The sequence below is a fragment of the Xiphias gladius genome, chromosome 17 (genome assembly GCF_016859285.1).
Source record: "Xiphias gladius isolate SHS-SW01 ecotype Sanya breed wild chromosome 17, ASM1685928v1, whole genome shotgun sequence".
In the NCBI taxonomy this organism is placed as follows: domain Eukaryota; kingdom Metazoa; phylum Chordata; class Actinopteri; order Istiophoriformes; family Xiphiidae; genus Xiphias; species Xiphias gladius.
The window spans coordinates 27,147,205-27,171,505 of NC_053416.1; the positions used below are offsets into that span (position 1 = coordinate 27,147,205).

Consider the following 24,301-nt stretch of genomic DNA (forward strand, 5'->3'; position numbering starts at 1 on the left):
TATTTTTATCAGCGGATACATTTAGTGCTCTAGTGAGTATTTCTGGTAGCTAGACAGTTTATGTGGGATTGATTCAAAACAAACTACAGTTTGTGAGGTACCAAGTGCAATAGTGCAACTCGATGTCTTTTTAAAAGTTTTTGAACAACAATGGATCTCTATGGCATATAGACACACACACACACACACACAATACTTGTTAGCAGGATCAGTTCTTTGTTGGTTTTGCTCTGCACATGGGATTTGTTGACAAGAGTATAGATTATCACCAGACTTTAACATCCCCAAAGAATTTACAGAAAAAAACACATAAAAGATTGCTCCACTTTGCTATTAATCCCAGTGAGTGCAAACACAATAGCATGGAGCACCGCAGGCATTTCTGGTGTCTGTGTTGTTACTGTATCACTTACTGGGTGAGTTCAACAATGGGACAGTTTCCAACTTCTTGTATAACATCCAGTTAAATTCAGTATTCCTTTAAATCAAGTACCTTCTATCAGTTGTCAGAGAGCTGTCTCCTAATCTGATTTCAGTAGCTTGCAGGCAGAGTGAATCTCCCTGAAGTCATAATTACTAGTGACACTGTTTTGTTAATCCCATTGCATTTTGAAGCCTCTGGCTCAAAGCAATGTGGGGACAAAGTGTCAGGAAACAGCTGTCCCACAACACACACAAATGCACACAAACACGCACACACGCACACACACACACACACACACACAACAAATGGATCGTGACTTTTTATTTACTTATCCATGAAAATAGCACATCAAGAAAAAAAGCAATAATAATGTATAAATTAATTGCACATTACTCTATGCTTTACATATTATCAACACATTTTTTGTTACTAGAGCACATTACTATGAATATGAATATGGAATTAGAAAATAAAAATTGCCCTTTGCAACCTAAGGCCACTTACCCCCTTTACCAGAGAGTCCAATGGAATGGAAAATTCTGAGCTCAGAGTTGTTCAAGCTTAAGAAAATAAAAGTAAAAACAGACCAGTGCAAAAATTAAGATTCAAGTTGGGGAATGCCACTGATTTTCACATCTGAATTCCCTATTTATATGTGTGGTGTCTCAGTCTACTGGAAATAAAGCAGACATTAACTATGGGTTAATCTGTCAGTTGGAAAAGTCTCACATATTTATTTCTGTGGAGCAGAGAACATTTTCTGGTTCAGTTCAAATAGCACTGTCACAATATAAACATCATATGAATGTTGGAATGTAAATCAAGTCCAGAATATTCATCTCCCATTGTCAGGGGAGTAGATAAAGCTGCTTAGGTGACGACTAAGCAATTTCTAAGTGTTTAGTTACACATTTCTATATGTGTTTTTGTTTAGTTGACATACTTTTATGGTTGTGCTGCATAACCATATAGCTCTCTGCAGCACAGAGAGCCATACTCATTAATGTTTATGTGCAAACAGCAAGCTTTTGTTAACCTGGTCACTATAACATGGTTTTCCTTAGAAGGATGTAAATTTCAAATAAGGGTAAAGAGAGCCTCATTAGGTCAAATTTTAATTATGAGAAACCTGTTAAAATGCCTGAATTATTCCAACATATGTACACACCACTCAAGTAAAGCAAGTGCTTTCTTGTTTGGATCAACACTCTCACATTATGCAAAAATGCAGAAAATATTCAGTAAGCTGTATTATTAGAACTGGGATCATCATTTCCTCCTGCTGTATCATCAGGATGTTACAACTGAACCTTTTCATATCCATTTTTGCAGCCAGACTATTCAGTATTTGACCAGAAACACTGTTTTATCTGTATTGTGAGGACCCTCAGTCACAGGGACCTGAATCAATCAACATATTAAAGCCTCTCTCTGAAGAAACTACAAAATATCTTCCAAATTTATTTCGATAGCCTAACAATGGCTTCAGGAAATATGAGATGGGTCAATGCTACGCATTGTTCTTGGTGTTTATTCAGCTCATCCCTTGGTATACTTTAGACTAACTCACAGCACGAAGGAGTCCAAGGAGACAGTGGGATCTCTCCGACTTCCTCTTGTTTGCCCATAAACAAAAACACGCACAGACCCAGATGCTGCACAGTCAAGGTGCCTGGCTCAGTTAGCTGTATCAAATGTTAATATAATAAAAGTTACTACAGTCTTGATATACAGTAGTTAAGATGACATAGTTAAAACTACATCATCTTGACACATAACGAGAGAAATTAAGTCCCAAATTATAATCTGAAATTATCTTTAAAATGGTATGAAGATAAAACCCAAGTTTTATCATCCATGTAAACATAGCCGGTCTAGCACAGATCTATCAATAGCTTTCATACTACTCCAAAAGGAGGAAAGGGGGCTATAAAAACAACACAACATAAATTCAGTATATGCATAAGTCAGATATCTTGCAGTCATTAGGGTGAAAAACAGCTGATTCCAGATTCTGAGGTAAGGGGGTTTTATCTTGGGTGCACCTATAGTGCACAGTGAAGATGCATATGATTCGCCACATAGTTTGAATGCTGTGCAGTGTATTGTTCATCTATATTGTGTTTACATAACAATATCACATGACTAAAAATGCATAATTGCTTCAGAGTTACCATGTTACTCTCATTCCAAATCATATTGACAGCGATTTCTCAAACATGTGGGGAATGAGGACATTTTCACCATATGATGGGTATGTAATTGAAGAGGAGACATGAGACTGCAGTGTGACGGCTGCTGAGTGCATCGTCTCTGAGTTTTAACAGACAATGTCTGGCTTGCTGATCTACAAAACAGGTTCACTCCTGTCATTTAAATGCTTGAGTTGGAATGCAGGCACAATTATCTGTTTTTTGACATGGAGTAATTGATGTAGAATTCAAAATGTTCCACGACAACTGAACATTTTAAACCACTTCTAAGGGCAAAACTGGGCCTGAGAGGAGCTCAGAGTGTACAAAGGTTTAGCTCCCACATGCAGAACAAGTACATTCATAGGCTTACTGTCCTCAGGTGAAGAATGTAATTTAAAAAAAGGCCTGAGGTGATTAATCCTCTGCTCTAGGAAACAGAATCAAAGAGCGATAACTAACCCTCCCAGAATCTCTTGCTTCACTCTTCTTGTTGAAATAAGATACCAAGTCTAACAAGAGTGCTCATCAGGAACTGTCATTGCCATTGTCACTCCCATTTTTTCTCCAGGTCTGGGAGAAGCAAGCTAGTCAATAAGGCATCCTCTGTGTCCACCCAACAACACCTGACTCACCAGACATTGTTAAGACCTACAAGTCAGCCAGACTCTGGGCAAACAGTGGGGTATTCTATAATGAGTACCACACAACGGAAGAAAGAGGAAGAAGCTGGCGAAGCAGGAGACACTGTCAAAAAGAGAGAGAGCAATATTTAGAGAAGAGAAACAGTGGAGTCTGGCTCCCCCCACTGGTACTAAATAAAAATGATCCCTTATAACTGGCTGAGTATATAAGCTGAAAGGAGCTGGAAATGTCTTGCTCTTTGGAAAAGCCCTTCAGAATAAAGTCTGGAGGCTGGCAGGATGCGAAATTAACAGTAGCAGCAGTAGCAAGATCAGGGCTTTCAAACAGGCATACAGTCCAAGCCCCAAGATAAACAGGAGCATTTGAAAAACCAGAGGCCAGCACTGGCAAAGCTCTCTTTAAACAACAAGTTTGGTTCTTTTTTTTTTTTCACAGGTTTAAAATATTCACAGACTATCTTTTCTCCCTGTTTTGATTCTCCGTGTTCTGTCGTGATTTGGTTTTAGCCACTTTGTTATGTGTCGTCATCTCTGTTCGGCAAATAAAGACAAGTCTTCCTTGAAATATTTCTTTTTTCCTGTTGATCATTGTTTTTTCCAACAGTCTGAGGCCAAGCAGATAAAGAAGCCCTTTTTATTCAGTCCATTCAGAGGCACAGCTTCATTGTTGTGCTCCCCTTTCTCTGTCTCTAGGACTAGAGGTTCAGTCTTGGGGCAACTAAGGCAAACTCTCGCAGAATGTTTCGGGCCACGTCCACTTTGTACTGGGCAATCATCAGTGCCCGTTTCACATCTTCGAAGGAGTAACCCTCCCCCATCAGTTTGGCGATCTTGGCGTCCACAGTCTCTGACTCCATGCTGTGGGGTATGCCTGGCTGAATGTCTGGAGGGATCTTCCTGGGTAGTGGCTTGGGTGGCCTGGCGGGGGCCTGCAAACAGTCCATCGATACTTGGAAGGAGAGAAGGAGAGAAATCATGTCAGTGGAAAAAAGCCCCTGGCACACAGGCAGATACTTGGGAGCATCATTAATGGTCAAGGAGAAGTTAGTAGACTAAATGCTGCTTGTCACAGAACTAAAGCTTATACATTTTTTTCAAATACCTTTATCAGTATAGTTAAGACTGTTTTTCATAACTAGAAATCAGATATTGAGGTAGTCACTGCACGGTTGTCTTTGATTTTCTGCTCCATTATGGAATACCAGAGATGTTAAAATGTGGTCTGCCCGTTTCAAGGGAAACAGTGTACATTTTTTAAAATAAAAACTGAAACAAAAACACAATTAAGCTGTTTTGGAATCCAAAGTTTCAGACAAACTCTGCACGTCTGCACAAAGCAAGTCCTATGGTCATCATTGAAAGAGCTGCTCAGGACTTTCCATTCATGTTGTCCATGTTGATTAGACTCTCCGAGCCCTGAAGCCAAACATAAATCTTTCAACAGAGGGGTATTTTTTCTTTGAGAAAACCGTACCAAATATCCTTTCTTCTTTGGTTCCATAAAGGGATCCTGCACAATTTCAATTTCAAAGGCTCATTATTATTCCAGACCTTAGCTTAAAGATTTAGATCTTTTCTGGTCATAAGTTCAGTCATAACGTGAGATAACTGAGGTCTAAAACCTGGAGAACAAGCAGTCATATGTATATTGCAACTATAGGTTCCCATGTTTTTGTGAAAGTTACACCGTCAAGACCTGTGTGCATTTCCTCATGTAGTCATTTGCTGAGAATGAGATATAACTCTACCTTGACTACCTGGTAAATGGTTGTACTCCAGGTAGGCTCTGGAACCTTTAACATTTTCTGTGTGTCGTCTGACTGGAGGCAGAGGAGCAGCACTGTTCAGCATATCAAACACTGTGTCTAGACCACAGATGACACAGGGGAAGTCAGGTTAACAATCGTATTGCTATCTGTCAGTCAACAAAGTAATGCTGTGAATGATGTTTGTTACATTTTCCACAATTCTGTGAGCACAATACACACTTAATACACAGAGAAAAAAATACTAGATTAGCACTATAATAGCACCGTAGAAGTTGCACTAAATGTATATCTTTGAGTATATATCTTTGTTTGGACCGAAATTTTGCGAGTTTGCCAGCTCACCGGGGGTTAACAGCAAATGCTCGTGTCCAGAGGAGGGCCTATGTGGTCGTGTGATGACAGAGGAGGAGGACGTGGAGGAGTTGCTGGATGAGGATGGTGAAGAGGAGGAGAGGTCAGTAACGCTGTGTCGCGCTGGTGGAGGAGGAGGAGGGGGGGGGGGAGGAGGATGCTGGGAAGGAGGGCAGCTGTTGAAGGGGTCTTCTAATGCTGAAACACAACACAAGCCAAGATTGAGCTCTCTGCTCTGCTCTGATTCACAGTTTATACTTAAATGAGGAGGTAGCGGACTATAAAGTCTGAACCATATGCTGTTACATGCCGAAGAGCAGTTGGCACGCCTTCTAGAGAAGAGCCAAAACAGGACTGGGGTAGGAGCTGTAAGAAGGCTGGCTTGTTGTGGGTCAAAATCATCAAAGGCAGCAGATCAGGCTGTGTTACTGTTTTAATTACTTACCCCTGTACATCACATAAATATATGTCTCTGTTAGTATGCTGAACTACAGAGTCTGGGTAAGCAAAACCTTGAACTGGTGCTTACAAGATATAAAATTACACTTATGAGCACACAGTGAGTGATTTACAATCCAGTAAGTAGGCCTTTATCTGAAGCCTAGTTTTGCTTTTTGTTTACAGCACTACTTTGTATCATGACTGCCGTATCCAGCTTTGGCTCACTTAGCACAGTTTACATTAATTCCTGTTCAAATGAGGACCAAGGGAACTCTGCTACATGGGTTGCTATTGGAATGATGATTTGACAATTGAACATAAATGGTCTGGTATATCATCTGCAGAATATGATTTTAATAAAATACTACAGTGAATGTTATTTTGAGGGTTTAGTAATAGATCTTATTATCTTCTAATAATCTGCCTGTAATGTTCATTGGTTGAAGTCAGGGATACAAGTTTGACAGTGGGTGATACAATGCTGCTACATTTAACAGTTAGACAGTCCACCTAAACACACAGGTATGTTGTCGTGAGAAACACTGAGACACAGAGAAGACTCTATGTCTCAGGCTCAGACAGATGGAATATGGCAGCAGAGGCTGAGACAGACAGGGAGCTGTGGCTGGATGGGGGAGGCGGTTGTAGGCGGGGATGTGTTCTTGTTGGGGTAGGCTACCTTGGGGGGGCAGCAGAATGTCATAGTCAGAGGGTGAGTGGTTGGTGTTGAGTGGGAAGAGGGCAGTAGGCGCTGGCCCTTGGACCAACCCCCTGACCGATTCTGAGTGTCTACCTGAGGAACAAAAGAAGAGTTTAACATAAAGCAGCCTCAGGTTTAAATAGCCACTCCAACACGGCACGTCATATTCAGTTTACAAATATGCTTTTTTTCAATGAACAATAAAAGAATTCTGCCAGTGGCTCTAGTTAGTTCCACTTCGTTGCTCTGCACTTAAACCAGATTAAATTTTTTTATAAGGGTTTAGTATTCTTAAATTAGGCAGAATTAAAACAAGATCACTCTGCTGGCATTAGGATATGTTTTTTCAACAAGAAACAGTTGAAAACAAGTTGATTTGTACTGGAAAGAAATTAAATTACCTATTGCCTCTTTATAATTGTAAGACTCAGTAGTATAAAATTTTAAGTCTCAATAGAGGATTAAACAAGGTGTCCTGGTGTGTTCGAACAGTTTCTACAGATAATTTGTGGGCATCATATTCACCTGCTCACTACAACACTAATGATATCAGGTGTACATATTAATAATCTCATGGTCATAGGGATAAATATAATATAATTTGTAATGTGTAAATCATCTCTCCTGGTTTAAGGACTTACCAGGCTCAGGGGGCTGTGGTTTCTTCTCCTCAATGAAAGGCTCTGGGGAGCCATTCTCCAGCCTGAATGAGAGAAGAAATCTCTTTGGTTCACAACAGCCTAGTCAGACTCTGAAACAATCATCGCTGTATCACCATAGTAACGTTAATACAATAAGAGAAGGTCAATACCTGTTGGGTACAGAGATACAGATTGGAGCCTGGCTCAGGCAGAGGTTGGATGAAGGGTTTTGATATTCATCCTCCACCCTCTCCATCACTTTCTGCTGTTTTTCTACCACAGGACTGCTGAAAGGGTTGGGGGGTCTGTAGAGATGGTGGTGAACCCAACCTTTCCATTAGTGTCACTTATTCAATTATTTCATTCAATCTGCAATCACTGATAGTTTCACAGTCCTATTATGAGGAGGATGGCAGTCACGGGCTGATTTAAGGACAGGCCAAGGGTGCAACAAGATTCATTTTATTTACATTTGTTATTTTACATTTTAAAAAAATTCAGTGCATAAATACAACAATGTGACATTACATTAACAAAATTGTATATTGCATGTTATAAACATGTCAAAATGGAACAAGCAATACATATAAAAAAAACCCTATACAAAAACCCTGCTCAATATGCAGTTTTGCCACAGCTAATGAGATGATAGCTCACAGCTGCTGTTTTTAGGTAATATATGCTTTCTTCTTCACATTTCCAGGTATGCAGAAGTCAGAAATTATGACTGAAAAGATGTGTCACTGTAAACAGAACTTGTGAAATGCTGATACAGCTCAACTCTTCACAGTCCAAAATTACCAAATTTGAGATGAATGATTGCTGTATTGTGTCTTTGCTTTGTGTGTGTGGGAAAATGTTTTGGAACCACTGGTCTCAATATTGGAGAAGCAGGCCTGGGGACTAAAGTTTGTGTGTTTTAACCTCCTGCTATGTCATTCGGAAAATGTGAATGTCAAAAGCATCTGAGCAACAGAACCTCTCTAATTTATGCTGATTTAACACTGAGCAAAACAGTAAGCCATGAATGGTAAATGGACTGCACTTATGTAGCGCTTTTCTAGTCTTATTGACCACTCAAAGCACTTTACACTACTGCCACATTCATTCACACACACACACACACACACACACACACACACACACACACACACACACACACACACACACACACACACACACACACACACACACACACACACGATACATCGGGGGCAATTTGGGGTTCAGTATCTTGCCCAAGGACACTTCAACATGCGGACTGGGGGAGCCGGGGATCAAACAACCAACCAACCTTCCAGTTAGTGGACAACCCACTCTTCCTCCTGAGCCACAGCCGCCCCTGTAGGCTAAAAGCAGCAAAAGGCTGCGGTTTTACAATATGTATGAAATAACTGTGCTAAAATAATAATCTGAATCTTTCTGAAAGGATAAAGATCTCAAAAAACTTAAGTCTCTGTAATTACACAAAAAAAAAAAAAAAAACTGTAGACCACCAGCCATTAGGACAAATTAAATAAGACTTTTAATTCGTGGTACATTATTGTGAAAATATGCAGCACCTCTTATCAGCAGGCTCCACCCTGCTAGCTGTGTTTACCTACTGTATGTTTAACATTATAGTGTTACTGTGTGCTAAGGCACAAAGTACACTAACTGTTGTGTTGTCTGTAGGTAATGATTAAACAAGGCATTAGTGCAGGAACCGTCCACCACAAATGATGCAGGGATTTCTCTGGCCAATCAACAACAAGAATCACCTACGCACCCTAATGAGCTCCCATAAATACTGTTACATATTAAACTAAGCTATAAGTAATCCTGTGAATGTAACCTATACTTGCAGAGTTTATGTGTGCAAGTGAACTACAGCACTTTGTGTAAAGGAAATGTGTGTATCACTCTTACAACCTCACAATATTTTACAACACTGTTTTCAGTAGAACCAGAGCTTTCTCTTACAGCTCAAGCTTCATCAAAACTGGCAGATCTGTCCCCTGCCTCCTCTACAGCCTGATACACAGAAAGGCCTAATCTATTTCTGGTTGCAGCTAAAAGGCTATTAGACGTTCAGCCATCATTTTTCAAAGCTGTTTCTAACCAGGAATTTTCCCTAAGGCTACTAGACCTCACTGGTGTCCCAGAGTTTGAAACATTAGAGAAAAGAAAGGAGCAGGTTAAGGAGACAGAACTTTAGACTAAAGTCAATTACTGACTCAAATACTCGGATCTCACTTGGTTTGGTTAAGTTTGTTACTGCTCTTGCCAAAGTCTGCTTTAAGACTGCAGAGCACACAGGTATTTTGTTCTATTGCCATTTTGGTTTACACAGCTCTGCTGCCAAATAACACTGCACCATCTAATAGGGGAAATAAGATATAGAAGAATCTCAAAAAGATTCGGCATGCCTGAACCAAAACTGAACAAAATTTTGTTCAGTATTAAAGCATCTTTTTATGATTTACAAAGACTTTCATTTTGATACAGTACACTTTTAGTACAGCCTTGTAGGAGGTACTATGAAAACGTTAATTGGGAACTCACTGGTTAATGTATCCCTGCGTGAACACAGGGAACAAACATGCTTCCACACACTGCAATCGTATCTACCAATAATAATAAAAAGTAGTTGTACAGAGATATCATCTCAATAGTGCTCCAACTTTTCAAGGATATTTCCAAGGAAAATTTATTCCTATCTTGCTGGATAAATGTCCCCATTGTGTGAGTGATTGCGTGCGTGTGTATAATGCTCACTTGTGGCTGCTGGCAAGCGTGGTCTGAGTTGGTGAGAGGCGTGAGGGAAGGATGTCATAGTCCTCGCTGACTTGCACGCCATTAGAAAAGGGCTACACAGACACACACAAGAGAAGGGGAGAGAATAATAAAAAAAATAAAAAGGAACAACTGAATAGGTCAATTTCAACTGAATTTGATGAACTGAAACACACTTAAATATAGTATATCATGCATCAGATATCTGGAGTTCCTCTCTGATTCTGGAGTAGGAGGACGGTAGTGAAGTCCTTATCACTTATCAAACACATCCGGGACACCATACTGAAAGCAGATGCAGCAGCTCTACAGTAAATTATCATATTTTAGTCACTTACTGTAGCTTCAAAGCAACTCACTGAAAATGAAGTGTGTGTTGAAGGGTACAAAAACAAGCATTTTTACGTGCAAATTACTCGTTTTAATCAAAACCTGATTCATTTCAAATAAAGGATGCTTTCTTCAATCATCAGCCAACAGTGTTCTGAGCAGGATGAATCACTTTCTGAGAGCTGATCTGCTATTATAAGAAAAAACAAAAAAATATAGTATATATATATATTGTGTCAAGATCTGCATGTAAAAGCAGTGCTGCATGATAGACATCTTCTGTTCTTCTGTGTTTAAGGTAAATATTATTTCCACGCCAAAAATAATCTGCATTCATAGAGAAGGCATGACCTGTAAGTCTGCTGCCACATTAGCCTGCATGCAGCCTACACTGGTAAGTTTAAAGTTAAGCTTGCTGCCCCATGCAAGTGTTTCAGGTGAAAAAACTGCTGTCAGAGACAAATTTAATTTCAACATATTGTTTCTGACCCTGCTTCATGTTTAAAACAAGTATTTATAGTATTCTATAGCACTACTACTACTGCTAAAATGATTATTATTAATAATAATAATAATAATAATAATAATATATTCCTTTAGCAAAGCCATATCATTGGACAATTATGAAAATCCTGGACCAAATGTGACCTTGAGTAAAACTGGTTGAGAAATATATTTCATATGCAAAGCGCACCTGCCGCTGAAATGAAAGCTGCTCTACATGGAAGACAAAAAGTTTTAAATAACCACATCAGCTTCCTGAATATTGCCAAAAGTGACTTTCCATAGGGAACTGGAGGCACTTCAAGATCAAAGAGTGTCTCTGGCGGGAGAGGGAGTGATTGCGTGTATTTGCATGAGTGTGTGCACTGCACACTAGACTTTTAAATGATAAAGTGGAGGGAGTGTACAAATCATACAGATGCTCAGTAGTATTTTCCTTTCCACACTGGTAAATGTTGAAGCAGTCTTTGCCTGGTAGTATATGAATGGTCAGTCGAAACACTGAGTTCAGTTAAATCAGGGATTTCATTATTTAGCATAGACTATCATATTTACATTCACTCCAACACACTTCAAGTATGTATTTACTTATTGGAAGAAAGGCAGATCTGATTTGTCGTCTGCCTGCTGCACGCCTTATCTACAAAGTGACTGTAAGATGAGGATTTTATTCTCAATTTTTGTTTTATTTACTATTTGACAATCAGAATAGTAAACTGTATGCATGAATAATTAAATCAGGCTTGATGTGAGTAATAAAAGCCCCCCTTTTGGATATCTACAAATAATAAACACACGTGACTCATTAAACTTTCCTCCACTGTCTCTCTTCTAATAAACAAAGCCCTATACATATCTCAATCTGTTTATACAATGGACAGTATGATTACAATACCCATGAATGTAAATTCATTAAGATTTTGATTCAACACAAACAAATGTATCTAATGAATAACAGGGCCTTGCTGTGCTGTGGGCAGTTATATGTGAGGATTATGTGCCTTGATTCAGAACATCAGTTGGAGTTAAAGAAAGGGACTGCCCTATTCAACCAGAAGTGCGGAACACAAATCTCTAGTCACAAGCTAACAGACAGAAAGCCACTTTAATATAAATGCTGATGGATGCTACAAATCAGTAAAGTGCATCAGGTACAAAAAAGGGACATTAAGGACAAGTATAATACATTCAATAACAGAAACAAATTTCAAACTTTGTGCTCTGCTTATCGCATGCAGTTATGTCATATACTGCTTTTACTGGATGTAAAATTGTTGTCTTTGTGTTCATTTTTGCATCTGATGCACTTTACTTATTCATACCACCAATCAGCCTCATTTGTCATTGGACATGAAAGTTCAAACCCTTAACAACCACCAATGATGTGTGCTTAAGCAAGGCACATGCATGTAAGCAGCTACTGTAAACTGTACCTGGATAGTCCACTGCAGCTTTATGTCTCTGTGGGTTGGATTTAGTTTATTTTGATAATGGACTAAACCAGCTTAGATGAAAGCCCTATGTCCCAATGACTGAGGGATCTTCATATACATGTCCTTAAACAGGATGACTGTGTTTAAGTGTAAATTAAACAGCAAACATTGATTGGGCTGACAGAGAATGGCACCTAAAATATGTTTGCCCATCCATCCATCTGTAGAGACTATGACACTGAATGCAAATGTAAACAAAGGGACTGGACTTTGTATGCTTTGCCTTTATTGCTGCTTTTTAAAAATTGTTTCCTACCCTGTATCTCGACCCCGTTTGCTGTGTTCATGTCCTGAGACAATGATGGTAGTGGCTCCTCACTGCTATCAAATGTAAAAGAAACTAGACTAATGGTATGTCCCAAATCCATACTACATACCAATTCTAGACAAGGTATACTATATACTGATTATCATAGTTAACTGTTTTAGCAGTTAGTATACCATAGAATCAACAAATTTAACTTCTTTATACATTTATACAATGAAACTGCGACTTTAGGGTGTTACTACAAATTAAACTTCTAAATGACATATGGAAATGTTTTTGCAAGGATTTAATAGTAAGTTTTAGTGTGTTTGCACAAAGTAATACAGCTGAGCACGGCAAAGTACAGCTGAGACTGATTGGAATGTCATCAGTTTTGCAGGTTTAAACCGATGTATCGGACAAAGTAACCTCTGACCTGATGATGGGGCTAGAGAAAAAGTCAGAGAATCAAGTTATTCATCCTGAAGGGAAAATGAATGACTGAACCACAAATGTTGCTAGAGGAAAAGTCAGAGGATCACCAGAGTCATCAGCATTCATCCCTTTGGAACCATGAATTAAAAAAAATTTCAAGTTAAGCCATTTCTTTTCTTTTATTGTGGGAACAAACCAAAAAAAAAGACTTATCCAAACCAAATCTAAGACCTACCTTGGAGATCTCCGAGTTTCCTGCCCCCTCCATTCTGTGATTTAACCTTCCAAATCCTGCAGACGGACAACTGAGTGGCCTTCCGTTCAGGTGGGAGGGGCCAGTAGGTCCAAGCAGGAACTGGTGTTCGACTCCAGTCATGTGGGAATCTGCCAAGTGGCTGTCTTTGGTACACTGTGTCTCAGGGGGCATCTGGGAGTCTGACAGTGCGACAGTAGAAGACGACACGGAAGAGGACAAGGAAGAGGAACTGGGAAGCCAAGAGTGGCGTGACTCTGGGGGGATTGGGGGAGGACGCTCAGGGGGAGGTGGTGGAGGTGGGTCCCTCTGGGGAGGAGGTGGAGCTGGAAGAGGCTTGTCTTGCTTCCTGGACATGCCTGGTGAAGACTAGATGTGGAGAGATTATTCAAGACTAGGTTTCAAATAACACTAAACAATTTATATTTTTTATGTTTTTACTATTGATGTTTTTCTGTGGATCCACCGAAGAATAGCAACTACTTGTGGAGCTAATGGGAATCCAAATGCCTGCTGTGAAAAGATTTTTCCCAGCCTTCCATCTCTACTGGCTACTAAGAGGAAATGAACAATAGTCATATAACATGACTTCTGGGTAATAAAAACCTTCAGAAATTCAAATATTTATGCCTTGCTGTCACTCGGCTGCTACATCAAAGTGCTTCATGGCCTTGTGCAGCTTTAATGTAGAGATGTTTCATATGTGTTTTTTTTTTTAAGTAATACATTTGTCTTTTCTCTTCCTCTACCCTATAACTGTTTTGAATGTGTTTCCTGCATTTACATCCTCCCTATGTAATTTATTATTCTTGTTTTTAAGCACACCTGTCCTGTAACGCACTTCCTAAGTTTTGCTTTTATATAATTTTTTTAAATTAATTTATATGTGATAGCCACTGACACTTGAATTTAATGATTATGTGCCAGAAAATACAGGTAAACAATTTTTCTTTTTATCCGGGAAATGCTGCGACTGACCTTCGGGGAGCTGGTGGGACTGGCAGACGGGGAGCGGATGGCACCTTTCTGGATGAGGTCGAGTCGTGGCGGGACGGGGGGGAGGCCAAGGTGCTGAACGCAGTGACCAAGGTCTCCTCCGTGGGCTTTCCTGTGTTGGCTGACAGGTGAAGAGCTGGGAGACACCATGGGCGAGTTCTGTCGCTCTGCACAGTGCTGAGAGAAAAGTAAATAATCTGTTAAAGGGATGTTTAAATGTTGTAAGAAAAGTAATCATCTGTATTTGTCAAACTGCTAGAAGTAAAATTCTGGATTTAGGTTAAAGATAGAAGTACAAATCCTTCACTTTTACCCATTAAGCTTAAAAATAAAAGCTGACTATTTGCATTTGATTTTAACATTTTATTGGATGTTACAGTACTTTTTCTTTTTTGCATTTATCAGGGGTGCAAACAACAACAATAAAGATGGTAATGATTTTGTTTGGAAACTCTTTCCATGCATCTTCATTGTCTGCACCTGTTATCGCGATACAAAATTTTCCTTATTATACATTTTCTTTGATGCCTGTCACCTACCAGTAACAGAATTTCCTCCCTGTTCCAATTTATCGTTCTTTTTGTTTCCATTTCAGCCAAATTCCAGTTATTTAATATCTATTGATATTCATATGTCATTATTATATTAGATTGGTGTTTCTTCCACATTGTAATTGCTACTGGAGATATTAAAAATCTAACACAAATAAAATGAACTTCTTTTAACCTTAATATTGCATATGTCTTTGCAGAATAACATATCAATAAGTAAGATATAAGGATTTCTTTTTTAAGTATGAACAATAGATATTCATGTGATTAATCCTGTGCACACTTGAGAGTTGCTCTTAAAGGTTTATCCTTCACTTCACTGAAAGTAGGACTAAGTCACTTGTGTCTTATTCACTCAGTGGAGCACTTTTTTACTAATGAGTCGGTGCTTTATTATTAAGTGTAATTCTTACACATAGGACCCTGGAAAAGGAAAGAAAAGACAAATCTTATTTCTTCAAGCCCTTTAAGCCTACCCTTCAACAGATCAGCTATTTACCTTCCTGATGTTGGCCAGTCCATTCATGACCAGGCAGTCCTCTCGGTCTTCCTCATCATCCAGCTCCAGCATTTGGCAGCTGTGCTCCAGGAAGAAGCACTTAGTGCCCTCATTTCGTGGGTCAAAGGGATCCACGATGATGGGCTCTGTGCCCTTGATCTCACAACGACAAAACGGACAACCCTGACCATCTGATTCCTGGAACAGATAACGGGAAAGAGTTTTTGAACGAAATGGGATATTTCGTGCAAACACACACGCACGCACACATATACACAGACAGGTGTGGTAGTGACATTTGTAACCCACAAATCTTTCTAAATCTAATGATCTGATGAGCATAGGTTTGTTGCTGTGGTGTTTTGGAGACATCAAGCATTGGCCTTCTCAAGCTTGAAGGCTTTTCCTACACACAGCTGGGATACACATGGTTAAGATTATGCATTTCACTACTACCCCTATATCTTCCTCTCTCTTCCCCTCATTCATGAAAGGTAAAGGTGACTGGACACATGCTTGTTTAGATCTTCTCCAGGGAAAACTGGACAACAACATTCACTGGCCAGAGGTACATATTCCACATGGCTGCCCCTGTCAAAAAGGTCATAAATAAGATAATACAGGAGGTTTTGGTTCTCAGTGCATCCCTCTCCACTGACTCAGTGGCTACAATCAAAGGCAGACAATGTTTACAGAGAACAAACCTGCATTTGTGGTAGCCATATGGTTGGGGACTTAGCAGAGGACCCACCATAGGCATGTTTGAAACTTAATCCTAATTAGAGTGGGTGGAGAAAGGAAGGAGTGGGAGGTTAAAAGGAAGGGATTCCAGAGGGGGGAGGAGATGGTGTGACGGTCATAGACACTGAGGAAACCAAACTGTTCAGCAACAGACACAACTGAAGTGACAAACTAAAAGAAAATGCTCCCGAACTTAAGTCTTTTTGAAGTTGAGAAAAACTTTGCAGCTAAATTTCTGCTGTGGATTCAACAGAAAATGGCACTTCACTACTGATCTAGAGATTTACAGAGGTCTAGATGTGAGGTTTAAAACTGGGCAAATTCTGGCTGAGGGGTGAAGGTTTTTTAGATTTCTAGTTTAATCACAGTATAAACATTGTTCCAACTGCATTTAAATGACTATATTTAAATGTGAAGCAGGTCCTGAAAATGCTATTATATGTAACTTTCAAATCTAAAAATTAAACCAGCATTAATTGATTTTCTCGGTCACTTGGGGGCAAACTATGAAAACAACATTATATACCATCACTTTACAAATAAAGTTGATATGGTGAATATGTTAGCAAACAGTTGCTAATTTAAACATCTAGTACACGAATTATGAGAAACATTAACATACATTTGGAGTCCTATTTTTGCCACCAGAACAATGTCCAATATTCACCTTTTTTTTAGTTCTGGTTCGGTCTCCATCTTGATCTCCTGAGAGACTGAACCAAAACAGTAAAACCAAGTTGTGAGCTGTAACACGCAGGCAGGTGATAATTCTATGTGGGTTTGTCACTATGAGTGACATCTTTCACAATATACAAAGCCAATTTATCCATCATTGACATAAATTTGTTGATTAGAGCAGCTTTCAAATTTCAACCAAATTTTAAGTTAGGTTAACCAGTTTTAACCTATATAACTAGATTTCTTTTGACCTGAAAGTAACTGAATAAATTCTTTATGGGAAGAAATGAAACAATTAGATTCCAAAGCCAACCATGCTGTCTCTGAAAATAAATGTTGTGCATCAATCTGGACAATGTTGACTTTATATTTTGTGGAAAGAACTAGTTACTTCTTGCTAATGCTCGATACAATTATTAATAAGATACACAAACCATAAATCTACATCTAATTAAACCTATAGTCTGGTAAAAACAGGACACAGAAAAGCCGCTGTGAATCATGCGGTCATCAATGCATTGATTTGGGATAAAACTAATAACTAGAACCAGGAAACCCTCTCATGTGCCCATATGCTCTACGAGAGATCAAAAATGGTTCATAAAAAAACAGGATGTGGAAGTACATAGATCATCAGCCAGCTCTGAGTGAGCAGTGTATGTCTGTTCCACCCCTGCTGACTAATATATGGAGTGAGAGGAAAGTCAGGGAACCACCACTGAGTCAATGATCTGAACAGACCCTGTGACAGACTCACTGTCACAGGGTAGGAGGGTTCCCTCTTTCTCTTTCTGACTCACAATTTCTCTAATAAAGAGGAAAATGCATACACAATCTGACATACGTCACTGAATCACTGACTGAGGTTGTGGGGGAGGCATGGTCACATCGAGTTGTGATAACAGGAAGTATGACAGACAAACACTGTTAATGTGGGTGCTGCCGAATCCCGCTGTTTATAGAGCAAAGGACCTGAGCTCTGGAAAGACTTTGCTCATTTGCTAAAACTACAGCTATGTTCAGAGTAAAGCCATCAAAGAAAAAGCTTTCCATCTTTGTAGCCATTCAACTGAACCTCTTGAGAACTGAACAGCACACCAAACACTAGTATGTGTGCTCCAAAAAGCTGCTCAAAACGCTTATACTAGGGCTACAACTTACATTCTGTGCACCATAGATCCCCATTTAATAAATGCTTTGCATTTCCTGAAGGAATTCATTGTTTCTTTGTTGTGATAACTGTGACCATTGATGTGGGGGAAAATATCCCAAAACAGAGTGGTTAAATTTGAGTTTCTTTTTTCTCGCAAGATAGGCAAAAAAAAAATACTAAGACAACACTGAGGATGACTTCCTGTGACAGTAAGCACAGACTGACTGCATTATCACGAAAGGAGAGATTTTTGTGGTTATCATGTCTGTATTCTCATCAGAGGAAAAAACTTTGGTAAGCAAAAAATAAAAAAACAATGAACTGAACACATTTTTATGGTATAAAATGTGTTTCATTGTTTGCTCATTTAGACATCAACTTGCCTGACTAAGATGACTCAAACAAAAGTTTCATGATAAGTGCAAACTATTATAGCGCTGACTGACAAAAACAAAGTGCACTCGACTTTATGTATAAAACCTGCATTCACAGTCCTCTGAATCACTTTCCAGCTCCTCCCTCGCAAAAACTCCACTGCTAAACATCTAGTAGATGCTTGAATACTACTAATATAATACAAAAAATATAATTAATGCAAAATTTGTTTGTCTCTACTTAAAATTATTCCAGTTAGAAAACAGAATGACTCTATATTTGGGTTTCACCTGCGGAAAGCTGAACAATTCCATACATATTCAACACCAGTAAAAAGATTCAAAGTGTTATTAAATGAGACCTAATATGTCTGCTTTGTAGAAGTTTTTCATTTGAAGCCCTCTGAGGGTTAGAAAGAATGTACTTTAAGCCAACTCAGAATAACCTTCATACAGAATTGTGATTGCAAGACAAGTTTTTGGGCTTATGTCCAGGGCTGTGGAGTGAATATGTGTGTGTCCCTGTCAGAGATCAATAACATCAGGGTCAGTGCATAACTTGTACATGTCTGGAGAGCCATCTCTCTGTGACTGCAACACAGATGTCCCATTCAAAAGGAGGGAGGGAGGAGGTAAGTATGAAGGAAGGGGGAGGAGAGGAGAGAGTCTCTGGACTCAGTGCTAATGAGTCATTAGGTAATTACAAAAATGCGTTGCTGGCACACCTGATAGGCAAATGAGTGCACAAGCACGATGAGTAGAGCAGTGTAGGACTGTGTGTTATGGGATGCCCACACTATAAAAAATAGCACACCGTGGGAAGCAGAAGCACTTGCAGAAACACTAGAATATACTGTGTGAATACACTCTCATTTTTCATTTCCACTAATGATTGATATATGGAAATTTGATTTGGACAGATGCGAAGACAGTGGAAGGAAGTGAGAGGGGGAGGGAGGATTTTTCATCATGTACTGAAGGATGCTTCTATTATTCAGTAGTTTTTTCTCACTTAGATGTAGATGCTTGTTAATCTTTAAACAAGATTCATTCCTTCTTATGAATCTAAAAAATACAGCAGTGTCGAAAAGAGAAAATTTTCAAGTACTTAAGATTTTTGTGTTTTTCTGCCAAAGTGGAAAGAATATTGCACAGAGAGACAGAGATGACGTTATGATGAAGATTAGTCATTAACCCACCATGTCCCATGTACATGTGTAAAGATAACAGCAATTGTGCACAGCCGCAAATGTACCCTTCTGTTCAAAATTTGATTGAGAAATTAGTTTATGTAGTATGCTTCATTACGTCACCTGCCAGGCTGTAAGACAGGAAGTACACATAAGGTGACCGCAAGGTTCAATCTTGACGTCTTTGTCGTTCTCAGCACAGATCTTACAAAGCTGGAAGGTGGAGCCCATCTCACAGTACAGCTCATACTGTTCCTGTTCAGGCAGAGCAAACTCCTGTTAGTCATCAAGTGATGCATGGATCAAACTATACATGAGAACAGACACAAAAGTATACAGACACACATATACAATAAACATACAGTACAAGCTTCCCATCATGGCCCTGATGTCACATTCCATGATGTTTTCATGGACTTCCCATCACTAATTCAGAGCATGAACTTGAATTATCATGGTTAATGTTGTTGTTAAAACAGGTGAGGGTCTATTTTTGTAGTATATATAGTATATGTAGTATATATCTGTAAAATCAAATGTTATTCATTAACTTCCCCTGTTAGGAATACACTTTTCAAAATATTAAATGTGACATACAGCCAAACAGGACCAGCCCGTAAGTTTCTCTTCACACGTTATCATCTGTTCAGGCTAACAGGAATTTGCTTTAGACTGACTTCATTAAAAGTATGCTGTATAACATGATGACTTCCCTCTGTCACTAAGACATTAATATATATTAAACACAACATCTGACTGGATGAACACACCACTAGCTGTGTTCTCACTGGTTGTATCAAACTGGAAGTTTCAGCCTCACTATGAACAGAAATCAGTTTCTGACAAAAAGCAATGCAGTTAGACAAACATGCTTTATTTAAATACACATTTTTATATAGTTGTTATCGAGATTTGAGAGTTTGGAAAGGCTGTGAGTCATGTCATTTTTTTTAAACACTCCCACACATATTATATGAGTGGTCTGACACATAATTGATCAGGTTCAATCAATTCTCAGTGAACATTTTCCACACTTAAATGTCATGAGGAAGACTGAGCTTCTGGCTTTGTTTGGCTTAGAAATTCCATGACCATGTTTTCAGATACACACAAACCCACTTGTGTCACTTTGATGTGATCATGAGGCGTCGGCTCACATAAACCAGTGAGGTCAGGATTGTAACTGCGACCATCAGGAAACAAGTAGCTGCAAATAAAAAAAAAGTTTAAACAAGCTAACAGTTACATACACAAAGAAAGATATTTGCTCGAGATATTTTGATAAAAGTCTCATGTTTTTCAAATGTTTTGTTTGTAATGTCTCCTAAATATTACCAAGTATGCATTTCACTAACAGCAGGTTAAGGGTGATATGAATGAATATTACATAACAAAAATATTGCTTGCAAGAAGCAGTAGTAGAACTACAAGCGAAAATAGGGTACTTCTAGTAATAGTTGTACTTTAAATGCTTTACATGGACTTTAATTGATCCTGATTTATGACTGATACAAAATATCAGTTACGAGCAGATTTTAAATTAAAAAAAAAAAACACTAAGTCTTTAATAAAAAAAAACAAACATATGAGTTAATAATATATCTCTGCATGGAATAAAAAGTAAAATATGGCCCTTAGCAAATTTTACAAAACTGAGCAGAAACTCTTTTCCACATAAAGTCAATTTTACAGATTCATTCAGCATTTACAAGTCTGTGTATAAATATGATGACTGACATTTGATAAAGCAACTAATTTGAACTTCACTTCGCCCAGAGTTGCTGGGGTCTCCTGACTTAATCAAAAATCAAAACAGAGGTGCTTCAAACGGGATCTCCCCCTTCTCCCTCTCATCTGGACTTCACAAAAATACAGCGATCGATGAACAGCCTCAGCCAGCCAGATTGATGGCTCTGGGAAGCTAGATGCCTTGCACTAAATGGAAAGAAGCATGTTTTATTTGTCAGGGGGCCTGTCAGATTATCAGGTATGATAGAAGCAGATGGCCTTGCAGAACAACTTGATGCTCAAAGACATTCTTTTGACTGGCTGAGACCAAAAAAACATGTTGTTTCATCTAGGAAGTGGCTTTCAGAAAAGAGTTATCTTCAAGAAGCACTGTGGTCTGTTCTCGTGAGAGACATTTCAAAACTATGCAAATAGTTGATCATTTCTCATTTGTGTACAGCTCATACACAGTGGAGAGTTTAGAACAGCTTATCAATATACAAACACAGAGTGAGTTAGTAAGGGAGAGAGTGTGTTTGAGTGTGTGATAGGTTACGTACAAGCCCTCCCTGTAGCCATCGATGAGGGCCTGGAACAGTGGTTTGTTGTGGGGAATGGTTTGCAATATGTTGCCATCATTGGTCACATAACCGATAGCCCACTGGCCCAGCCGTGTACAACTCAGCCTGAAGATGTAACTGAGAAAGAGGACAGATGTGCATGGTTCATACTCATAAGGTACAAAACAAGCGATACAACCATTTTTGAATGAACACTTTATTTACTTTTTTTCATAAAAAGTTGTGTTTTTATATTAATGTAAAAACTGTAACATCCTTATGCAACTGACTGGTAATAAGCTACTTGTTAACATACACATTGTCTTTAATTTATTGCTGTTACACTTCTCTGGATTTTATTAATTGTATTCTTTCGTACACGTTACTTCTTTGTTGTATGTAGAACATTGATTATATATACAGTAATAAAATTGCCTTGCTTCAACTAAACTAGTTTCCAGCTACCAAACCTAAATTGTTCTTCAACAATACAAAACATAAATAAGTATTACACACACACAAAAAAAACCTGATGACAGATATTTTCACACATGACATGTCATTATGGTTTTCAAAAATTTTTGTCAAATTAATGATTCCTGTCAAGCCTTCATTAAAAATTAATGACATTTTGTGTTTTACATATAAATAGTGTATTATTATTATAATTATCTATCAGCTTTTTTTAATTCTGCAGTACAGATGTGCCAGAGTTATACACACAAAGTACTCACTCAAAATAATGCATGCTGAGCATGTAACAATCTTCAAAAAACTTAGTGTGTTGCTGTAAGGTTTTCACTCAGTTTTAGTAGCACTCTTCTCAAAGCTCGTAAAAGCAAATATATAAATGGTGTGAATGAAAATCATCTCCTGTTGGACTGAAAAAATAGAAGCAACTATCAACAGGCCTCAGGATGAATGCCCGGACACACAAATGATCGTCACACACACTGTAGTCAGATAATAGCTGCTTCATGTGTGTGTATACTTGTGGGGTCCGACAGCTCTGTGGGCACCAAAATGCTGGTTCCAAAAAGTGACAACAAGTTAAATGACTGTTTGATGGTTAAGACTTGGTTATGATTAGCATCAGGTTAGGGTTAGGGTTAGGCATTGTGATAGTTGTGATAGCTAAAGTTAGGGTAATGGGCTAGGGAATGCATTATGTCAATGACGGGTAAAACAAGGATGTGTGTGTGTGTGTGTGTGTGTGTGTGTGTGTGTGTGTGTGTGTGTGTGTGTGTGTGTGTGTGTGTGTGTGTGTGTGTGTGTGTGTGTGTGTGCATGCGTGTGTGAGCTTCTGAGCCATACAGAGAAAACATTATTGATTGAAAGGATTTGATGCGGACTTGAGGTGATAGTGTTATAGGGTGAGAATATAAAGAATATAAAACTAATTCTTTTAATAGTCTTTGAACACATAAATTGTCCTTCAGATTCTCCTTATTACAGGAAGGACATTTAATTTAGTCGTATTTGGTACTTTCTGGGATCATTTCATCAACAGCCATGGCTGGTCTGTCCCTGGAATTAATACTAATAGCCTTTTCAAATAGCCTCATAATTCTATTGCACACCCTCGATGTGATCAATGACACCCAAGTGACCACTGGAGGGTAGAACTGATGAGATGAAATATGCACTTTCTACCTTTGCCTTTTATATAAAACTAAACCGAAACAAACAATATTTCTGCTGCGTCTTTCAAGCTTTATCACAGAAGGATTTCCTTGTGTAATTCACAGCTGAATAAAAAGGAAACAGCTCAGCACGAGGTGACAATCTGAATGTGGAAAAGATGTGAAAAAGAGATAGAGAAAGTATTATAAATGCAGTCCGGCACGAGTACTGGCCTTAGAGTGAGCCTTGACAACAGTATGATTCTACCTCCAACCACAAAAAGGCGCAGAGCTAAATCCAATGCGGCATTGACTGAGGACAGACGTGTTTGAAATATGATCAATATAAATCGTGGGTTGACTTTTAACCAATCTGTAAGATCTGGCTTATCCCAAGTGCTTGCACAGAAGTGTGTGTGTGTGTGTGTGTGTGTGTGTGTGTGTGTGTGTGTGTGTGTGTGTGTGGGTGAATGTGTTTAAGTGTGTGTCTGAGTGAGTTGATGTGGTAACATGTAGCGGCTCATCTGATGTGACTGACCTCGCCCACACAGCTGTGTGTGCCTGTGTGTGTGTTTGTTCAAGTGCTGGTTCATAACAATGGTATTTGCATGATTCATTTGGGGATCAGCACCCTATACATTTGCATACTCAGACACTCACTAACCCCATCCAAGCTTACTTACACATAAACACACAGACACACATTACCTGTCCTGTCATTATCTGCTCTGCTCTACCATGTCGCCAAACAAGATCGGCTAAGAGCAATCTTTCACTCATCTCATAAAAGCTGATTATCCTGTGGCAATTCCTGTTGAATTGTCTGGATTTGAAAACAGCAATTCAACAACAAAATCTGAATAAATTAAATTAAAGTAATGATCAAATAAAAGGGAAAACCACTGCAGCATCCAAACAGGACACCCTGCTTCTCTATTTAAAAAAAATCACATTGCATGCATGGCTCAGCTCAAGGCAATACAAGCTGCTTACAATAAATTAGCAGTGTT

The 24,301-nt window shown here is 38.8% G+C and overlaps 1 protein-coding gene across 4 annotated transcripts in view; it reads right to left on the reverse strand.

The window, feature by feature from the left end:
* Positions 1 to 741: 741 nt before the first annotated feature.
* Positions 742 to 24,301, reverse strand: part of cblb (Cbl proto-oncogene B, E3 ubiquitin protein ligase) — a 55,141-nt gene continuing 31,581 nt past the window's right edge. Inside the window, exons 7-19 of one of the 4 annotated variants that reach the window (XM_040149521.1) lie at positions 21,670 to 21,807; positions 20,501 to 20,588; positions 19,505 to 19,636; positions 15,246 to 15,443; positions 14,178 to 14,372; positions 13,182 to 13,568; positions 9,920 to 10,011; positions 7,333 to 7,467; positions 7,163 to 7,224; positions 6,501 to 6,614; positions 5,372 to 5,578; positions 5,018 to 5,125; positions 742 to 4,209 (exon numbers count right to left, since the gene is read on the reverse strand). In XM_040149521.1, coding sequence (XP_040005455.1) covers positions 3,956 to 4,209; positions 5,018 to 5,125; positions 5,372 to 5,578; positions 6,501 to 6,614; positions 7,163 to 7,224; positions 7,333 to 7,467; positions 9,920 to 10,011; positions 13,182 to 13,568; positions 14,178 to 14,372; positions 15,246 to 15,443; positions 19,505 to 19,636; positions 20,501 to 20,588; positions 21,670 to 21,807 — 2,110 coding nt within the window. In that variant the 3' untranslated portion in view covers positions 742 to 3,955. The other 3 variants (XM_040149520.1, XR_005709176.1, XM_040149522.1) reach the window with 3 other exon arrangements.